Source organism: Podarcis raffonei, chromosome 5 (genome assembly GCF_027172205.1).
Source record: "Podarcis raffonei isolate rPodRaf1 chromosome 5, rPodRaf1.pri, whole genome shotgun sequence".
Taxonomy (NCBI): domain Eukaryota; kingdom Metazoa; phylum Chordata; class Lepidosauria; order Squamata; family Lacertidae; genus Podarcis; species Podarcis raffonei.
In genome coordinates, this window is record NC_070606.1 from 95,290,225 (window position 1) to 95,308,571 (window position 18,347).

General features: G+C 43.0%; 1 protein-coding gene across 1 annotated transcript; it reads left to right on the forward strand.

The window, feature by feature from the left end:
• The first annotated feature begins 2,880 nt into the window (after positions 1-2,880).
• LOC128413457 (cytochrome P450 2J4-like) lies at positions 2,881-17,409 on the forward strand. The gene is made up of 9 exons (XM_053387461.1): positions 2,881-3,131; positions 6,469-6,631; positions 7,873-8,022; positions 8,374-8,534; positions 10,463-10,636; positions 11,996-12,137; positions 14,168-14,355; positions 15,147-15,288; positions 17,185-17,409. Exons 1-9 carry the CDS (start codon positions 2,961-2,963, stop codon positions 17,382-17,384), a joined length of 1,491 nt encoding a protein of 496 aa, XP_053243436.1. The 5' UTR covers positions 2,881-2,960; the 3' UTR covers positions 17,385-17,409.
• The last annotated feature ends 938 nt before the right edge of the window (positions 17,410-18,347 follow it).

Below are 18,347 nucleotides of genomic sequence, written 5' to 3' on the forward strand. Positions count from 1 at the left end.
GGTATTGTCGGCCAGGGGGTGTTAAAGACAGATACAACCTTTTTTATGTATGCTACAACAGCAGCTAGAATACTCATTGCAAAGTACTGGAAGACACAGGATCTACCCACACTGGAAGAATGGCAGATGAAGGTGATGGACTATATGAATTTGGCGGAGATGACGAGCAGAATCCGAGACCAGGGAAGAGAAGCGGCGGAAGAAGAATGGAAAAAGTTTAAGGAGTATTTAAAGAAACATTATAAAATTGGTGACAGTTAGAATGATGTTGGATTAAAATAAATGGTTACTATCAGTAAGGGTTATGATAAAGAGAATAAGGGTGAATATTATAAATTTATAATAAAATAAGGCAAGATTTCGCTGAATAACTGTAAGAATTTGGAATACAGAAACGGGAAGTAAGGGGAGGTCGAGGAAGTAAGGTTTACAAATTGGGTTATGAAATGGTACTTGTTTTTATGTTTTATTATTGTCTGATGTTTGTTTATGTATGTTTTGTTTTTGTTATATTAAAAATTGTTCAATAAAAATATTATTAAAAAAAAAAATAATAATTCTGTCAAAAAACGAGATCAGGTTAGTCTGACATGACTTATTTTTCAGAAATCCATGCTGACGATTGGTGATCACAGCATTCCTTTCTAGGTGCTCACAGACTGTTTGCTTAATGATCTGCTCCAGAATCTTCCCTGGTATTGATGTCAGACTGACTGGGCGGTAATTATTTGGGTCCTCTCTTTTCCCCTTTTTGAAAATAGGGACAACATTTGCCCTCCTCCAGTCTGCCGGGACTTCGCCTGTTTTCCAGGAATTCTCAAAGATGACTGCCAGTGATTCTGAAATCACATCTGCCAGTTCTTTTAATACTCTTGGATGCAGTTCATCTGGCCCTGGAGACTTGAATACATCTAGACTAGCCAAGTATTCTTGTACTATCTCCTTAGTTATTCTGGGCTGTGTTTCCTCTGCTGAATCATTTGCTCCAAATTCTTCAGGTCGGGCATTGTTTTCTTTATCGGAGAAGACTGAGGCAAAGAAGGCATTGAGGAGTTCAGCCCTTTCTGTGTCCCCTGTTTGCATTTCACCATCTTCTCCTCTGAGTGACCCCACTACTTCTTTGTTCTTCCTTTTGCTACGAACATACCCATAAAAGCCTTTTTTGTTGCTTTTAACCTCTCTAGCAAGCCTGAGTTCATTCTGTGCTTTAGCTTTTCTGACTTTGTGTCTACACGTGCTGGCTATTTGTTTGAATTCCTCTTTGGTGGTTTCCCCCCTTTTCCATTTTTTGTACACATCCTTTTTTAATCTTAACTCAGTTAAAAGTTCTTTAGATAGCCACCCTGGCTTCTTTAGGCACCTTCCATGTTTCCGTCTCAATGGTATTGCCTGAAGTTGTGCTTTTACTATCTCCCTCTTAACAAACTCCCAGCCATCATGAACTCCCTTTCCTTTTAGTATTACTGTCCATGGGATCTCACCCAGCACTTCCCTAAGTTTTATGAAGTCGGCTTTCTTAAAGTCGAGAAATTGAGTCTTAGTATGCTTGGCTGCTCCTTTCCGCTGTATAGTAAACTTCAGAAGAGCATGATCACTCGCGCCTAATGATCCTTCCACTTCTACCCCACTAACCAGGTCATCAACATTGGTTAGGACCAGATCTAAAATGGCTGTTCCTCTTGTTGCTTCTCCCACTTTCTGGACAATGAAGTTGTCTGCAAGGCCAGTGAGGAATCTGTTTGACCTTATGCTCTTGGCTGAGTTTGACATCCAACAAATATCCGGGTAATTGAAGTCCCCCATTACTACTATCTCCCTTCCTTTTGCATGCTTGGCCATCTGTTCCAGGAAGGCATCATCTATGTCCTCCGCTTGGCTTGGGGATCTATAGTAAACTCCCACAATGAGGTCACTGTTATTCTTCTCTCCCTTAATTTTGACCCAAATGCTCTCACTTTGGCTTTGAGGTTCTAAATCTTGGATCTCTTCACAGGTATACACATCCCTGACATATAACGCCACTCCTCCTCCTTTCTTGTCTGGTCTGTTTCTCTGAAATAGATTGTATCCCTCCATTATTACATTCCAATCGTGGGACTTATCCCACCAGGTTTCAGTGATTCCTATTATGTCATATTTAGTTTGCTGTACCAAGAGCTCAAGCTCATCTTGTTTATTTCCCATGCTTTGCGCATTAGTGTACAGACATTGAAGTGCATTAATCATTCCCCCGTGTCTCTTATTTAAGGATTTTTTCCTCTCACCACTAGGTCTGCATGCTGGGGCAGTATCCTGGGGATACTTGGGCAGTATTACTCATTCCCCCAAATTAGCTTTTCCATGATAAATATATGTTAGGTATGTGAAACGCACAGTCAGGTCTTGTAACAGTGCCTGGGGAACTCGCTGAGTGGAAGGTGCTATAGCATTGATGTTTGTGTGCAGGGAGGGCCAAGGTGTTACTGGGGGTGTCCACCTCAACATCACTGCATTGGCTCTCCCCGTGCCCAAGTTGCAATGAGGGATGTGAAAGGTAAGCACCGCTTGTGTTTGCATGGAAGCTGGGTTTTTTGCTTTTAAGCATGCTTTCCCTCTTCTTCTTCTAGGCTGGCCTAGTTCACTCCACCCCTCTGGTAATTAGTGTTTAGATCACTCCTTCCTTCAGAGGCGTGGGAACAACTCCAATTCTTGAATGAAGTACATACCAGATCTAACCTTGACATAAGCGCTAAAAGAATTCATGCAAAGTGAAATGCAGCCCAAGATCTAATTAGATATGATGCAATAAATCTTGCCACATCTGTCTTCAGTCTGGTCTGTATAAAAGGTTGTTGGTGAATGAACAGAGACAAGTGACAATATCTTTGAAGGGAAGCAACACGCTCTTGGGGAAACTATGTTCCAATGCACACAGCTATACTAGCAAAAGAAATCCACAGAGGAAAGATAACAACAGGAGAATGGCAGGGATCTTGGAAATTTTGATTTTTGTGCTGGTGGCTCTTCTGATTCTGCACTTCCTGAGACAGCTCTGGTCACACAGACGCTACCCTCCTGGACCTTTCTCACTTCCTGTCATTGGAGGCATGTGGCAGATTGGGAAAATACTTTCACCAGATACTTTCTTGAAGGTACTTCTTTCTAAATCATTTAGTAGTTGAGTAAGAAGCTGGCTTAATAGAACTGCAGATTATTTTATTTCTACAGCAACTGGTGAGTAAAGTGTTGTGTTGGTAAAACCTTTGGGAAAATGGAAGTGTGACATGTAGTGCAACTTGATGATTGGAACAATTGTTCCTCTCTTCATCAAAACTACAGTATTCTGCAGGTATTCTGCATGCTATAGCAACTTTAATTGTACACATAGTAAATTCAGTTAAGGATTTCAATGTAATAATAATAATAATGATAATGATAATAATAATAATAATTTATTATTTATACCCTGCTCATCTTAATCTGGCTTGGTTTCCCCAGTCACTCTGGGCAGCTTCCAACAAAATATTAAAAATACACTAAAACATCAGACATTAAAAACTTCGGGTCATTCCAGGTCAGTTCAACACGTCATGTCACCCACTGTCTTGCATTTTGATGAAACTTGGCGTACACCTTTCCCTTAAGGTTGAAAGAACCCCCCTTAAATTTTCCCCCTCTATCTCAAACGGTTTTACTTTTATAGCACTTCAAAGTTTCGTGAAATCTGCATTTCTGTTCCTCTTGAGATCCTTGGCCTTGCGTACATCTTATTTTTCCCCCTCCATAACCAATGATCATATCAGATAGAGGGGGGACATTTAAGGGGGTTTCTTTCAACCATAAGGGAAGGGAATACACCAAGTTTCATCAAAATCCAAGACGGTGGGTGACAAAGCCCTTGTTTTTTGCATTGATTTGATGTGGAATGACCCTTTCCCTAAATAGGGCTGCCTTCAGATGTCTTCTAAAAGTCAGATAGTTATTTATTTCCTTGACATCTGATGGGAGGGCGTTCCACAATAACCGCTTCTCACAGTGAGGGAACCGCCAGAAGGCCCTTGGCGCTGGACTGCAGTGTCCGGGCTGAACGATAGGGGTGGAGATGCTCCTTCAGGTATACTGGGCCAAAGCCATTTAGGACTTTAAAGGTCAGCACCAACACACTGAATTTTGCTGGGAAATGTACTGAAAGCCAAGTAGGTCTTTCAAGATTTCAATTTTCTCATCATAACGAATCTTATCTGGCTTGTTTGCATCACCAATAATCATTTTTTAAATATATAATGCCAGATTGATTGGCTGTATGATTACCCTGTATTTAATTTTGGGGGAGCAAATCCATATACATTATTCAGGGATATATAAGAAAAGAAAAACTTTTTGTATACATTATATTAGCTGCAATATTCTAAAATACGTTTGTGAATTACTTTTTTACATATGGGATGACTTTATATTTGACTATGAATTTAATATTCTATAAATTTATATGTATATTCTATACACTGTATTTACTCGATTGTAATGCATACCTTTTTTTGGCCAAATAACGTCATGAAAATTAGGGTGTGCATTAGATTTGATGGCACATTTACATTCACCAGCAAATACGTTTTTGGTTTCAAGGTTTTGAAAATTGAGGTGCACATACTGTATGTATATGTAAATGTCTCCCATAAAACAAAATGATTTCTATTAACTAATATATTGTTATAAGTAGAGTGGGGAGATCTTCCATTAAACCCAAGAAATTGATGAATGTCAGAATCTAGCTAATATTGGGGATATGAATGCAAAACACAATCTGCAGAACTGTGCCACACAAGGAATCCCTGGGCTGGCTTATGGGAACCAGCTTGACCAGGGCTAGTTAAGAACAAAAACATTAATAAACAAAGGTGTGGATGGCTTGTGATTAGCACATCAAAGGAAGGTTCTCAGGTTTGTGCTCACAGGCTGGCCTCACAGGAGAAATGTTGCTCTAAAAAACTAGGCTTGGGATAGCAGATGGATGGGGAGGAGTTGCTTGGAGCAAAGGTGTGTTAGGAAGAAGAAGGAGAACAAAGACAGTACCTTGGACGAGAGCCTTGGACTATAGTGCTACACTGCTGCGGGGAACAAGCCACCCCAGAGATGACTATCCTGTAAGATCTGGACTCCCACAATTCAAATTCAGTTGCAAATATGCAAATAAATCATTTTTCTTAAAGCTACAACAGTTTCCACTACATCCTGATTCTCAAAATAGCACAGACCCTGTGGGAGTGCCTGGAACCTCCTTGGCATCTTGCCACAGCAGCTTGGCAGAGATTGGAGGTGGCCCCCAACCTTTTAACAATATAAAGAATTATAAGGGCTATAAGAAACCCACCCTGGATTGAGAAAATCTAAGCAACTATTAGCCAGTTTTGAATCCGAGCACTGCCAGGGCCACTGCTGCACAGAAAAGCACCTGTGAGCTGCTGCAGCCACCACCACCTCACCTGGTGCTTGTGAGCAGGACCTACCACAGGGGAGGAGGGTCAACTCCTGCCTGAGTATCACTCCTTCAGGGATGTGTTCTGCAAGAAGGAACCAGCAAAGTTGCCATGGCACCAACTATATTGCTGTGTGATTGAGCTATTCCTGGGGGCGCCCTTCCCTTGGAGCTGCCTCTACCCAACGTCTGAGGCTGAGCTTACACTTCTGTAGTAGTTCCTGGATAATGATTTGGCAACAGGCTTCTTGCAGTCACTGAAGGTGCTGGATGGTGCCCCAGTAGTGTTTGTCAAGAAGAAGTGGGCAGTGGAGCTGAAGGTAAAAAAGGGTAAAGGATCCCTGGACAGTTGAGTCCGGTCAAAGGCGACTATGGGGTTGCGGCGCTCATCTCGCTTTCAGGTCGAGGGAGCCGTGACGGAAGCCAGAGAGCACGGAAACACTGTTTACCTTCCCGTCACAGTGGTACCTATTTATCTACTCGTACTGGTGTGCTTTCAGACTGCTAAATTGGCAGAAGCTGGGACAAAGCAATGGGAGCTCATCACCAACCTTCCAATCAGCAAGCCCAAGATACTCAGTGGTTTAGACCACAGCACCAACTGCGTCCCTTTAGTGGAGCTGAAACCTTGCTTGGATTATAGAAACCTCAACCTGATCAAATCCCCACTTGGTACCCATTGCCTCTCTGAACGGTTTTCCTTTGCCCCACTCCTTTCCCATGGAAGACTCATTCTTTAGTGCTAAATCGGAGCAAATGTCAATCTGAATAAAATCTGAACTTCTGTTTGTTCTGACTGAGCAGGGGGCGGGCAGCAGAACAAGATTTAGTGTGGGTAAGTCCTCAGTCTCACAACAACTGGATAGCCTTGAAATACACTCTGTTGTGGCGAAAAAGAAGCCTTTGCCAGCTCACTGAATGCCTGTGGCAATGGGCTATAGTCACAAAAGCTTGTAATAATCTGCTATATTTTAACATGATGGTTCTCTTTTCTACTTTGATGCTAATGGCAGCTGCCTAAGCAATATGGAGACATTTACAATGTATGGCTCGGACATTATCCTATGGTAGTACTGTCTGGATTCCAAACGGTGAAAGAAGGCCTTACAAACTCACCAGAAGTCTTGTCTGAACGACCGATGACCCCTTTCCTGAAAGCTGCACTTAAAAAAAAGGGTAAGTTGTTGAGAAGGCTGATGGGTTTTGCTGGCCCTATCTCCAGAGAAGAGTATAAAATCAAACTTTGACTATGCCCATCAACCGAAGCTCTTTCCAACAGCAGAGGTCTTCAAAGAAGTCATTGCACTGCATTTACCAGCTTGGTCATTAGGCACTAAGATTGCCACAAAATGTGGTTCATAGGCTAGGCTCTTGTGCAAAACTCAGAAGTCAACAAAGGTGATATGAACTTATGATAACACTTTTTGTGGGAATCTTGGGAAGGTACTGAAAGAGGAAGTCTTGCTGATTTGAAAGGAAGAAGCGACTCTTCCGTGCATGAGAAGTAGAGTGAAGGAATTAGTGGTGAATATATTCTGATTTCATTAATCCTTTGATGCCTCCTCAATGCTACATGACTGCTGTCCAGAGGGACTAAAGTGCAAAAAAGTGGAACCAAAATAAACTAGAAGAAAAAAATTATAGGATTTCAGCAGAAAGTTATAGGATATACACTTATTGGAAATGAAGCAGTCTCTTCTTTTTATGTTTAGGTTCTTTATTGATTTGGCTTTTTATGAACCTTATTTTTTGATAGTTTTCTATAAGTATTACTTATATGCAGGAATTAATATTTGAACATATATATCTGTGATAAAGGAGGACGTTTACAGAGAACTGAGGATTAGAAAAAGAAGGGATCTGTGGAAGACAAATCAGAGAGGGTTTTCTCAGGGTGTGAGGCTGAGGAACGGGGAGACCTCCCAGGTGGGAGATGGGGGGAATCAACTCTCGGTATTCTTTTCTTGATATGTTGCCTTTTCTTATCTTTCTATAAAAGAGTTTGGATTTTATTGCTTAATATGTTAAAACTTTTTTTAAAAACTCTATTAAAAGAAAAGAAAAGGAAATGAAGCAGTGTGACTACCTCAATAACATAACAATCACAAATAATCATGAATGCACCATTAAAAGGATATCTGGAAGGATCCTGTGTGCTATATTGAAATAAGTTCCAGTGCTTGAAGATAGAGTGATGGCCTCTTAGGCATTTTCTGAAGAGTACAGTGCTGGTGAATATCACTTTACTAGACAGATTCTGTGCCAGTCTTGCAGTTCTTAAGCTGTGAAAGAATGGCATCTCTGAAATGCACAGGCATTATCTGCACTAAATTTGGTCTCATCTTGGTTGACTGACAATTTTAAAAATATGGCATTTTTGTGAGTAATGTTTTCTCATTGATTCCTTCCTGTTTTAGGTTTGGTATTTTCAAATGGTCACACCTGGAAGCAGCAGAGACGGTTCAGTGTCATTACTATGCGGAAGCTGGGTCTGGGGAAGAAAGGCATGGAGTTCCAAATACAAGAGGAAGCCCATCGTCTTGTGGAGGTCTTTGCACATGCAAAAGGTATGTGATATTACCGTATTTACATGAATCAAATCACCCTCCAATCTAATGAACACCTCAGTTTTCAAAACCTTGAAACCAACAAAGTATTTGCTGGTGAATGCAAATGTGCCATCAAATCTAACGTGCACCCTAATTTTCACACTGTAATTTGGCCAAAAAAGGTGCACATTACATTCACGTAAATATGGTAAGTAATGATGCTGATACCTATCCCAGTTTGCAGAGATCTTTATGCACAATCTCTGCACATTTTGGAATGGAATTTCAGACGTTTTCACTTTTATTTTTAAAATAGCAATTGATCCTAGCAGCTTTCCGAGATATAAATGTAAATGATTTCATTTGCAGGGCAGCCACATGATTTTTCACTCCCCATCACTAATGCAGTGTCCAGCTTGATATGTGTTTTGGCTTTTGGATACCGATTTTCTCTTGAAGATGAAAAATTCCAAAAATTGATTGATGCCGTTGATTGCCTCTTGAAAGATTCGAATACCTTACTTCACATGGTGAGTAGACTTTTGATTCCCAGAGGCCCTAACTAAAATAAGCATTCGCAGAACATTATGGCAGTACTCCTAAATCTTAGGGCTCATCTACACTTCCATTTGTCCTGCAGGTTTCTCCCCCTGGAAAACCTGCTGTTCGCCACTGAATTGGAACAAATGTCAGTTGCTTCTTTTGTGAGTTGATGTTCCAATTCAGTGATAAACAGTGGGTTTTCCTGGGGAAAGTGGCAGGAAAATGAAAAACCATTTGGATCCGTGTCTAGAAAGCAGGGCACAAGCAGAAGTATGCATGGGCCCTCAGAGTACTCGATTCATTGCAGGGATATGTGGATTTAAATCCGGGTTGGATGGCCCGTCTTGTATGCCTCCTTCCAGCAACTTCTGCAGCCAAGCAATTACCAAGGAAGGAAAGTCCACAACCTCCTGAGGGTGTCCATTCCACTGTTAAACAGCTCTTGCTGTCAGAAAGTTCTTGATGATATTCAGTCAGAATCTCCTTTCTTGAAAATTGAAGCCACTGATTCAAGTCCTACCCTATTATTATACTCAGCAGGGTATAATAATAATGATTGCTAATGATAATGATAACAATTAGCACTATTTTTCTAGAAAAAAAGGTGCCACAACTCACCATTAATGCCTCCCTTGTTCTCTTATAATGGCAATGGTGCCAAGCTGAGAGGTGACGGAACTGAGTTCTGGTGAGTTTCATCTCAAAAAGAAGCCATGATGATGATGATGATGATGATGATGATGATGATTGGAGAAAACAAGCTAGCTCCATTTTCTTTGTGACAGCTACAAATCCACCCGTTACCTCATTCAACCCATGTTTTATGAGTTTTGTCGCAAGAATATCACGGGTGACTTTGTCAAAAGCCTTACTGAAATCAAGATACACTATAACCACAGCATTCCCCTGATTCACCAAGCTTGTAACGCCATTAAAAAGAGAAATGAGATTCATTTGGCATGCTTACTTTTGAGAAACCCATGCTGGGTCTTAGTAATCACAGCATCCTTTACTAAGTGCTCACAGACCGACTGCTGAATGAATGAATGTTGCACTAAACTCTTTGCAACAAAAATGAGCCAAAATGTGAAAATAATTCACCTTAGCACTGTGTCCTTAAGCTTTGATAGTTCACATAAATTTAATACATATATACCTCACTTTTCTCTAAAGTATTCAAAGAGGCTAAAGAGAAACCAGGAATGAACAAAAAAACCCCACAAAGCTTCAGAAGCAATATAATCATAACTGCAACACCTATTAAAAACTTATTAAAATAATATGTAGCAGAATCAGAACAGACAGGTTAGTTAAGTTCAGAACACAGCAGCATCTATCCATCAACAGATCATCTTCAGACCCATGTTTATTCACTTGAACAGAGAAGTTTGGAGGAACTACCTAGAAAGGGTATTTCATGTTTTTGCTGCCACTATGGGAAATTCTCCAAGAATTCTGCCAGCTGCTATATTTCTAATGGTGATGGGACCCAGAGCAGGGCTCAGAGACGGAAGTTGTGGTTCTGAAAGGAGAATACAGCTTTAGGGACCCTGGTCCTGGGTCATGAAGGGCTTTAAAATACGTAACAGTAAGAATGGTGTAAAACGAATGTTATATGAACTGACTGCTGGCAGCTGCTTTTTTGTACTGGTTAAACATCCCAACCTGTCTTCTAATGCGGTCCTATTTAGTATGCCCAACTCACTGCCAGCTGAAGTGATGTAAAAGCACTCTGCCACCTGCCACCCAGGAGTAACTCTGGGTCAGAGAGCGCCCACAGACATTTAGCCACAGCCTCAATAATAATCCAGGCCATGATGCTGAAGTGCCAGTCCAAATGAGTTTGTTGACAGACCTTGTTACCAAACCATTTTGTGGTAGTGACTTGTGGTTTTTGCTTTCTCCTCCTCTGCAGCTGTATGAAATCTTCCCATGGCTCATGAAACATTTCCCAGGGCCTCATAGGAAGTTATTTGCCTCTGCAGACTTGGTACTTTCATTTGCAAAGGAGGAGTTAGAAAGGCATAAAGAGCAACGAAAGGATGAGCCGCAGGATTTCATTGATTTCTATCTACTTCAGATGGAGAAAGTAAGCATCCACTGTCAACTCCAGGCACTTGGGGCCTGTCCACACTACAATGTGTGTTTGTCTGAGTTCCCACTTACCGTATTTTTTGCTCTATAAGACTCACTTTTTCCCTCCTAAAAAGTAAGGGGAAATGTGTGTGCGTCTTATGGAGCGAATGCAGGCTGCACAGCTATCACAGGAGCCAGAACAGCAAGAGGGATTGCTGCACTGCGCAACAATCCCTCTTGCTGTTCTGGCTTCTGAGATTCAGAATATTTTTTTTCTTGTTTTCCTCCTCCAAAAACTAGGTGCGTCTTGTGGTCCGGTGCGTCTTATAGAGCAAAAAATACGGTACTTGTGTAGTCCAGATGAAGTTACCCTCAAACAGCACCTGTCTTGATTCTTTCCCTCTGTAAATTTGGGTGTACCTAATACAGGGATAATTCAATATACAGTTGTACCTTGGTTCTCAAAGGGAATCCATTCCGGAAGTCTATTCAACTTCCAAAACGTTTGAAAACCAAGGTGCAGCTTCTGACTGGCTGCAGGAACTTCCGGATTTGCGGCATTTGGGAGCCAAGACATTTGAGTCACAAGGCGTTCAACAACCAAGGTACGACTGTATTGGGGGAAATTGGACTTTAAACCACTTCATTTGGGGTCATAGATGATTTATCGTGATGGTTTTGGTTGGGTGGATCAATAATCACTTTTTGCTGCTCAGAGTGGCTGGGGAAGCCCAGCCAGATGGGCGGGGTATAAATGAGAAATATTATTATTATTATTATTATTATTATTATTATTATTATTATTATTATTTCCTTTCAGCCTCCTTTTCTAGTCCAGCCAGCTTGATTTCATTTTGGGGTGGGGTGGTCAGACAACAAAGCCACAGAGCCATTCAGAAGTGTAGAAAGTCCCTGATCTGCTCTGAGATGCCTTGCTGGTGGTGTGATCTGATTCAGAAAAACGTTTCCAAGATCACCCCAGTTCACCTTGTAATTTCAGGTACGCAAACAGACAATGCAAACCACTATTAAATAAGTTTGGGAGAGGATACCCATAAACTTGCACTGGATTTGTGCAGATGATGCCACTGTTTTTGCACCATCACCCCAAATTTTTTTTTGGAAAGCTGACTTGAAAAGGGCTGTGGTTTCTTTTTATTATCTCTTATTCTGCATGTCTTCAGAAGGGTGTTGGAGAGATCCTTTCCTACTCCAATCCATGACTATGTCCAAGTATCTTCCTGCACACTCACCTGCAAAACATATTATTAGGTGTTGCAATAGGAAGACACCCCCCACCCCAAGGTCAGATAGATTTTGTGTGGCCTGTAAATAATTCCAACATTTCACCTTTTCCCATTATCGTCAATAGAGCAAGGATGACCCCAACTCTACCTTTGATGAAGAGAACCTGGCAGAGTGTGTTCTTGACCTCTTTATCGCAGGGACAGAGACGACTGCTGCTACTCTGCAATGGGGACTGCTCCTCCTGGTGTCTTATCCAGATGTTCAAGGTGAGGGAGAACTTTGCAATGGAAGCAAGCACCTCTCTGGATCCCTGTAGGGAAGAGCTTAGATTTATCTGCTTTTTTTAGTAGCAGGTTGTGATTCTTCCAAGGTGTCATAATGGGTGGATGACAAATATATGTTCATAGTCTGAGCACAATTATTTTCTCAAGAGCAACCAGAATGCCCCATGATCAGCTTGGGAGAATCTGTACCCAGTTCTCCCCAGTAAAAATGCAACAAATTATCCACCAAATCACTAAGTTCCCACAGTGGCCAACCAGGTGCGTATGGGAAGCCTGTGAACAGGACCAGATTGGAACAGTATTCTCTGTGATTCCCACCGATTGGTATTTACAGACATACTACTTTTTACACAGCAGGGATGAGGGAGAACATAGCCATCATGTTTATCAGCCATTGATAGCCTTATCCTCTTTAAAAAATCAGCAAATCCCCTTCTAAAGCCATTCAAGTGAGTGGGCATCACATCTTGTGGGAGTAAATTCCAGAATTTAACTCTGTGCTATAGGAAGAAGACCTGGGACGCGGGTGGCGCTGTGGGTTAAACCACAGAACCTAGAACTTGCTGTTCAGAAGGTCGGCAGTTCGAATCCCCGCGATGGGGTGAGCTCCCATTGCTCGGTCCCTGCTCCTGCCAACCTAGCAGTTCGAAAGCACGTCAAAGTGCAAGTAGATAAATAGGTACCGCTCCAGCGGGAAGGAAAACCGTGTTTCCATGCGCTGCTCTGGTTCGCCAGAAGCAGCTTAGTCATGCTGGCCACATGACCCGGAAGCTGTACGCCGGCTCCCTCGGCCTATAAAGCGAGATGAGCGCCGCAACTCCAGAGTCGGCCACGACTGGACCTAATGGTCAAGGGTCCCTTTACCTTATATGAAGAAGTACTTTCCTTTGCCTGTCCTGAATCTTCCAATGGCAGCCACAGGTATTTGCCTTGGGGTATGGCTGAGCAGGGCACAGTGTGGGTCGCCACCGTGGCCAAGCAACCACTTTGCCAGGAGGAAGACAGGGGGAAATGGGCAGCCATAGAATTGTGCTAACTGGCCTCCATGCACTGGCTGCAATCCTGTTCTGTGTGGGAGAGAAGCCAGGCACTGAGTTTCAGTAAGGGCAGAACGGAGTGGGTGAAAGAAACATTTGATCTGGCTCCTGGTGAAATAGTCTTCCCAGAGAGTAAGGAACTCCCCTCTGAACTTGTGGAAACATGAGAAACTGGCTGCTGCTGAGTCAGGGCCAGGGTCCATCCAGCTCAGTATTGCCTACACTGGCTGCCATCAGCTCTCCGGGATTTCAGGGAAGGAACATTCCCAGCTCTACCTGGAGATTCTGGGAATTGAATCACGGACCTTCTGCATGCAAAGCAGATGTTCTACCACAGAGCAATAGATCTTTCCCACATGCAACTGCATTCACGGTATTTACCGTATTTTTCGCCCCATAGGATGCACTTTTTCCCCTCCAAAAATGAAGGGGAAATGTGTGTGCGTCCTATGGGGCAAATGCAGGCTTTCGCTGAAGCCTGGAGAGCGAGAGGCATCGGTGCGCACTGACCCCTCTCGCTCTCCAGGCTTCAGGAAGCTATCTGCAAGCCTTGCAAGCCCGGCGGGAGTTCCTGCGGGCTCACAAGGCTTGCGGGCAGCAGCCTGCAGCCCGAAGCACGGGGCGCCCTTCGGGCAGGTGTCCGCAAGCCTTGCGCGCCCGGCAGGAGGTCCTGCCAGGCACGCGAGGCTTGGGGCGGCAGCCGCGGCTGGGGTAGGAAAATATATATTTTTTATTCATTCCCCCCCAAAAAAACCGAGGTGCGTCCTATGGGCCAGTGCGCCCTATAGGACGAAAAATACGGTAATTGTTAACTTCTTATTTTGAGGGTGCTGCCAGCATCTACCAATGAGCCTCACTTAATATACCGGGGTCTTTTCATCCCATCCTCTACAGTTTAGTTGCTGTGTGTTTCTCAGATTAAAACTAGTGGATTTTAAAATACGGTAAAGCTTAATTTCCCACTTTTTCCTGCAGATAAAGTCTACAAGGAGATGGAAGATGTTTTAGGTTCCTCCCTTCCCATTTGCTATGAAGATCGAAAGAAACTGCCTTACACCAATGCGGTGATGCATGAAATTTTGCGTGCAAAATATCCCTTATTAATTGGGATTCCCAGGCGAAGTGCAAAGGATATGGAAATGCATGGTTTTCACATTCCAAAGGTACAGGATATAGATAAGGCAACAGCTGTATATTTTGAAAGCAAAGAGCACCTGATAGTGGCACTTTAAATGCACACATGTAGCACAAAATCTGAGGGAGAAGGATCTCCCCTCTCTCTCGAAAAAAATATCTGAAGATTAATAACCTGAAAGTTAAAAAATTCTATTATGACAAATACAAGGAACAGACTATTGCATAAGTGATCTGGAATGAGAGGATGAAACCCAAACACATAACTAGTTTTATCAAGATACATATAATCATAGAATTGTAGAGTTGGAAGGGACGCTGAGGGTCATCTAGTCCAACTCCTTGCAATACAGGAATCTCAACTACAACATCCATAACAGATGGTCATCTAACCTCCAAAGGCATAAAAACTTGCAAGGAAAGTATCCAGTACAAGAATCCCTGGACCTGCTTTCCTATAATTTGGCAGGCTTTTTCCACCTGTGAGGGATTAGCATGCATGCCAATCTCATTCCCTTCTGTTAAAAGGGAAAGAAAAGTTATATAATTCCCAACAACAAATTGAAGCAGAAGGAGAGTAGCCTCAAACACGCCCTGTGCTGAACTCAGCAGCCTCTGATGTGCCTTGGGCTGACACACACTATATTCTGATGCACCAAATCAGAATTAGAATTAAATATTGTGATTATTGTACACCATAAATATAGACTGTATCTTGGTATGTTAGAAATGTGTTAAGATTGATTACTGGGGCAGTGAATGGCAAAACTGTTTTGTGCTGGTCCAGACGCATTCTGAGCCAACTGTTTCTTCTTTTCAGAGGACACTTGTTATTACAGATCTGAACTCTGTTCTTGTCGATCCCAGGCGATGGGAAACACCTGAAGAGTTCAACCCGCACCATTTTTTGGACACGGATGGAAATTTTAGGTCTAGAGAAGAATACCTGCCATTTGGAGCAGGTAAATGTAGAAATAATCATGGCCACATTTAGTAGCTTGTTTCAAACAAGTGAATGGTCAAAGGTGATCAAACAGAGGGAGGGCCATGAATGGATCCCCTGTGGTTTAAAAATCAGGTTGGAGTGATAGTGTTGAGAGAGCAATGAATTTAACATTCTTCTTCCACACCATTTTCAATCCAATCTGAATTCTCCCTCCATAGAGTAGGGGTATCTCTCCAGATGTTGTTGGGCTACAACGTCCATCATCCATGACTCTTGCCCATGCTGGCTGGAGCTGACAGGAGTTGTAGTGGCACTTGGAGGGTAACACATTGGCTATCCCTGCTTTGGCGCAAACAGCATCTCTGGAAGAGCAATTTAGTTTAGGGAAATGGTTTAAGAGGGGAAGGGTTAAAATCTTCACTCTCCTAGAATTAAAGCCCCAATCAGAATTGGGGGATCCAGTGGCTATATATATTTATCTATTTCAGTTTTCTTCCTTTTTTATTTACAAAATTATATACTGAAAGTTTCATAAAATTCCAAAAATTATTAACATAAAATGATGAATTAGTTATAAACTGTAACTCTGTTGTAAATTGCATCCACTTCCAAAATATTGTACAAAATATTTTTTTCTCTATGGCTGCTGCAGAAGGTGAGCCCAGAACAACCAGCTGCTCCAGCCTCTTCTCGCTCTCTTTCCATCTCTCTCTCTCCATTTCTTCTTTTTGTTGTAAGGAGCATCGCACCCCATAGTCGCCTTTGACCGGATCTCCATCGTGAGAGCCAGTGTGGTGTAGTGGTTAAGAGCGGTAGTCACGTAATCTGGGGAACTGGGTTCGCGTCTCCGCTCCTCCACATGCAGCTGCTGGGTGACCTTGGGCCAGCCACACTTCTTTGAAGTCTCTCAGCCCCACTCACCTCACAGAGTGTTTGTTGTGGGGGAGGAAGGGAAAGGAGATTGTTAGCAGCTTTGAGACTCCTGAAGGGGTGTGAAAGTCGGGATATCAAATCCAAACTACTCTTCTCCTTCTCCTTCTCCTTCTCCTTCTCCTTCTCCTTCTCCTTCTCCTTCTCCTTCTCCTTCTTCTTCTTCTTCTTCTTCTTCCATCATCACTGTGGCAGCTGCCTCTATTGTCCACCAGGTGTCTCCTCTGAGATGTTGGGGATTCACCCACAGGCAATGTGTGCACTTTGATTATTCCTTCCCTTAAGCCAGGGGTCAGCAAGGTTTACCGGCCATGAGCCGGATTACTCCCACAGAGATCGTCTGTGGACCGGACTGGCGCAGCGCGACGCCGGAAATCGCGTCTGCGCATGCCCAGACGCCAAAAATTGCACCTGCGCAGAAGCAATTTTTGGCATCTGGACATGCGCAGACGCGATTTCCAGTATCTGCACATGTGCAGACACAATTTCTGGTGCCGCTCGGCGTGTCCCCGTGTCGCGCTGCACTGGTTTAGTGCAGTGTGCGGGGGACTCGTTGAGCGGATGGCTTGGTTCAGGGGCGGCTCGTAGGATGGTAAAATGGTCTTCATGGGCCACACATTGCTGACCCCTGCCTTAAGCTGTTCTGGCAGTAGTTAGACCTGCTTTCCCAAAGTACTACATATAGTGATACAGCCACGACCTGTATGCTCCATATCCAAATTCTCACTCTGCTTTCAAGCTTAGTCTTCCTTTAGGAACTGCAGCCGCTCAAGGTCAGCTTCCAGTATTTCCTGGAGCAAAGCCAGGACCCTCAGGATGTCAGCCCAGAGGATTAAAGGGAGGTACTTTGGGAGTAGCTGTTTTCCAGCTTTTTGTTGCTGTTGTTATGGCTAAAACTACTGGCTGAGCAAACCAGATGAACTGGAGAATAGATGGAGTTGGTTATGACTCACTTGCTGCTTCCGCCTTCTTTCCTCTGCAGGGGCTCGAGCCTGTGTGGGAGAGCAGATGGCCAAGATGGAGATATTCCTCTTCCTAACCACCCTTTTGAGGGCATTCCGCTTCCAGCTGCCAGAAGGAGTGAAAGAAGTCAATAACAAGCCTGTTTTGGGGCTGACATTGCACCCCCACCCTCACAAACTCTGTGCTATTCCCCGCTGCAGTGCATCAGGAAGCATATAAAAATAATTACCGTGGTTTATTTATTTATTGCCATAAATTTATCCATTATTATTATTATTCACTTTGACTCACATTCTGTCCTTGGCTTTCTCAGTTCTACTATCATTGGACCAATTAAAATATCCCTCATTTGTTGCAGGGGCAGAGTTAGTAATCTTTGATAATATGGCCCTCAGAGCTAGGCCAAAATTTGGCACCCCCAAACAGATCTTCTCAATTATGTGTCTTCCCAATTTTGTGCCCCCTCGGCTCAGTGCCCTGTGGAGGGGAACCTCCCATGCCCTTTGCAGTTTCTGTGCTCAGGACTGAATTCTATATCTGAACTTAGGTATTTTTACCCTATTCCATTCAAAGGTGAAAAGGAGGCTCATTTGTTGAATCTGCTCTTTTTCAGCTTATGGAGTCATTGTATTTTCTTTGTTAAGTGCTGAATTGGACATTTAAAATGGAGAATTGCATGCTGAGATGGGTCAGTGGTGGAGTTTTGTGCTGTGTTGACATACTAACCTATTTGTAGCACAAAAATGTAGCTTTTTTCGATCCAGAATCGTTCATTCTTGTCCTCAACATACTGCTTTCATTCTAGACTGATTCTAGATCCTGCCTAGGGGTGGCTACTTGATATGTGAAAACCCTCCTCATTATTATGTTTTCTACGCCTTTTCCACTGTGCACATGCCCCAGATGAATCAAGAAGGAAATGGTGGTTGTGATCATGCTATACACCCAGCCCACAATGCCATTGGTCAGGTGTAGATACTTTCTGTGCCACCATTGCTGGGATAGTGCATATCGGCTTTCAAATGGACACACTGTAGGGTAACTCTAGGTAGGGCTAGGAAAGATTTCCTCTTTGAAAGCTGGAGACATGCTGGCAGTTGGTGCTGACAATACTGAGCTGAATAGAAGAATGGTAAGGTAGCCTTCTATGTTGCTGTCTCTGCCCACAACAAAACCCCACCT

Coding starts and splice junctions, on each gene's coding strand:
- LOC128413457 (XM_053387461.1), top strand. CDS start 2,961: ATGGCAGGGATCTTGGAAATTTTGATTTTTGTGCTGGTGGCTCTTCTG. Junction 8,535..10,462: donor CGAATACCTTACTTCACATG/GTGAGTAGACTT, acceptor CCTCCTCTGCAG/CTGTATGAAATCTTCCCATG. Junction 10,637..11,995: donor ATCTACTTCAGATGGAGAAA/GTAAGCATCCAC, acceptor TATCGTCAATAG/AGCAAGGATGACCCCAACTC.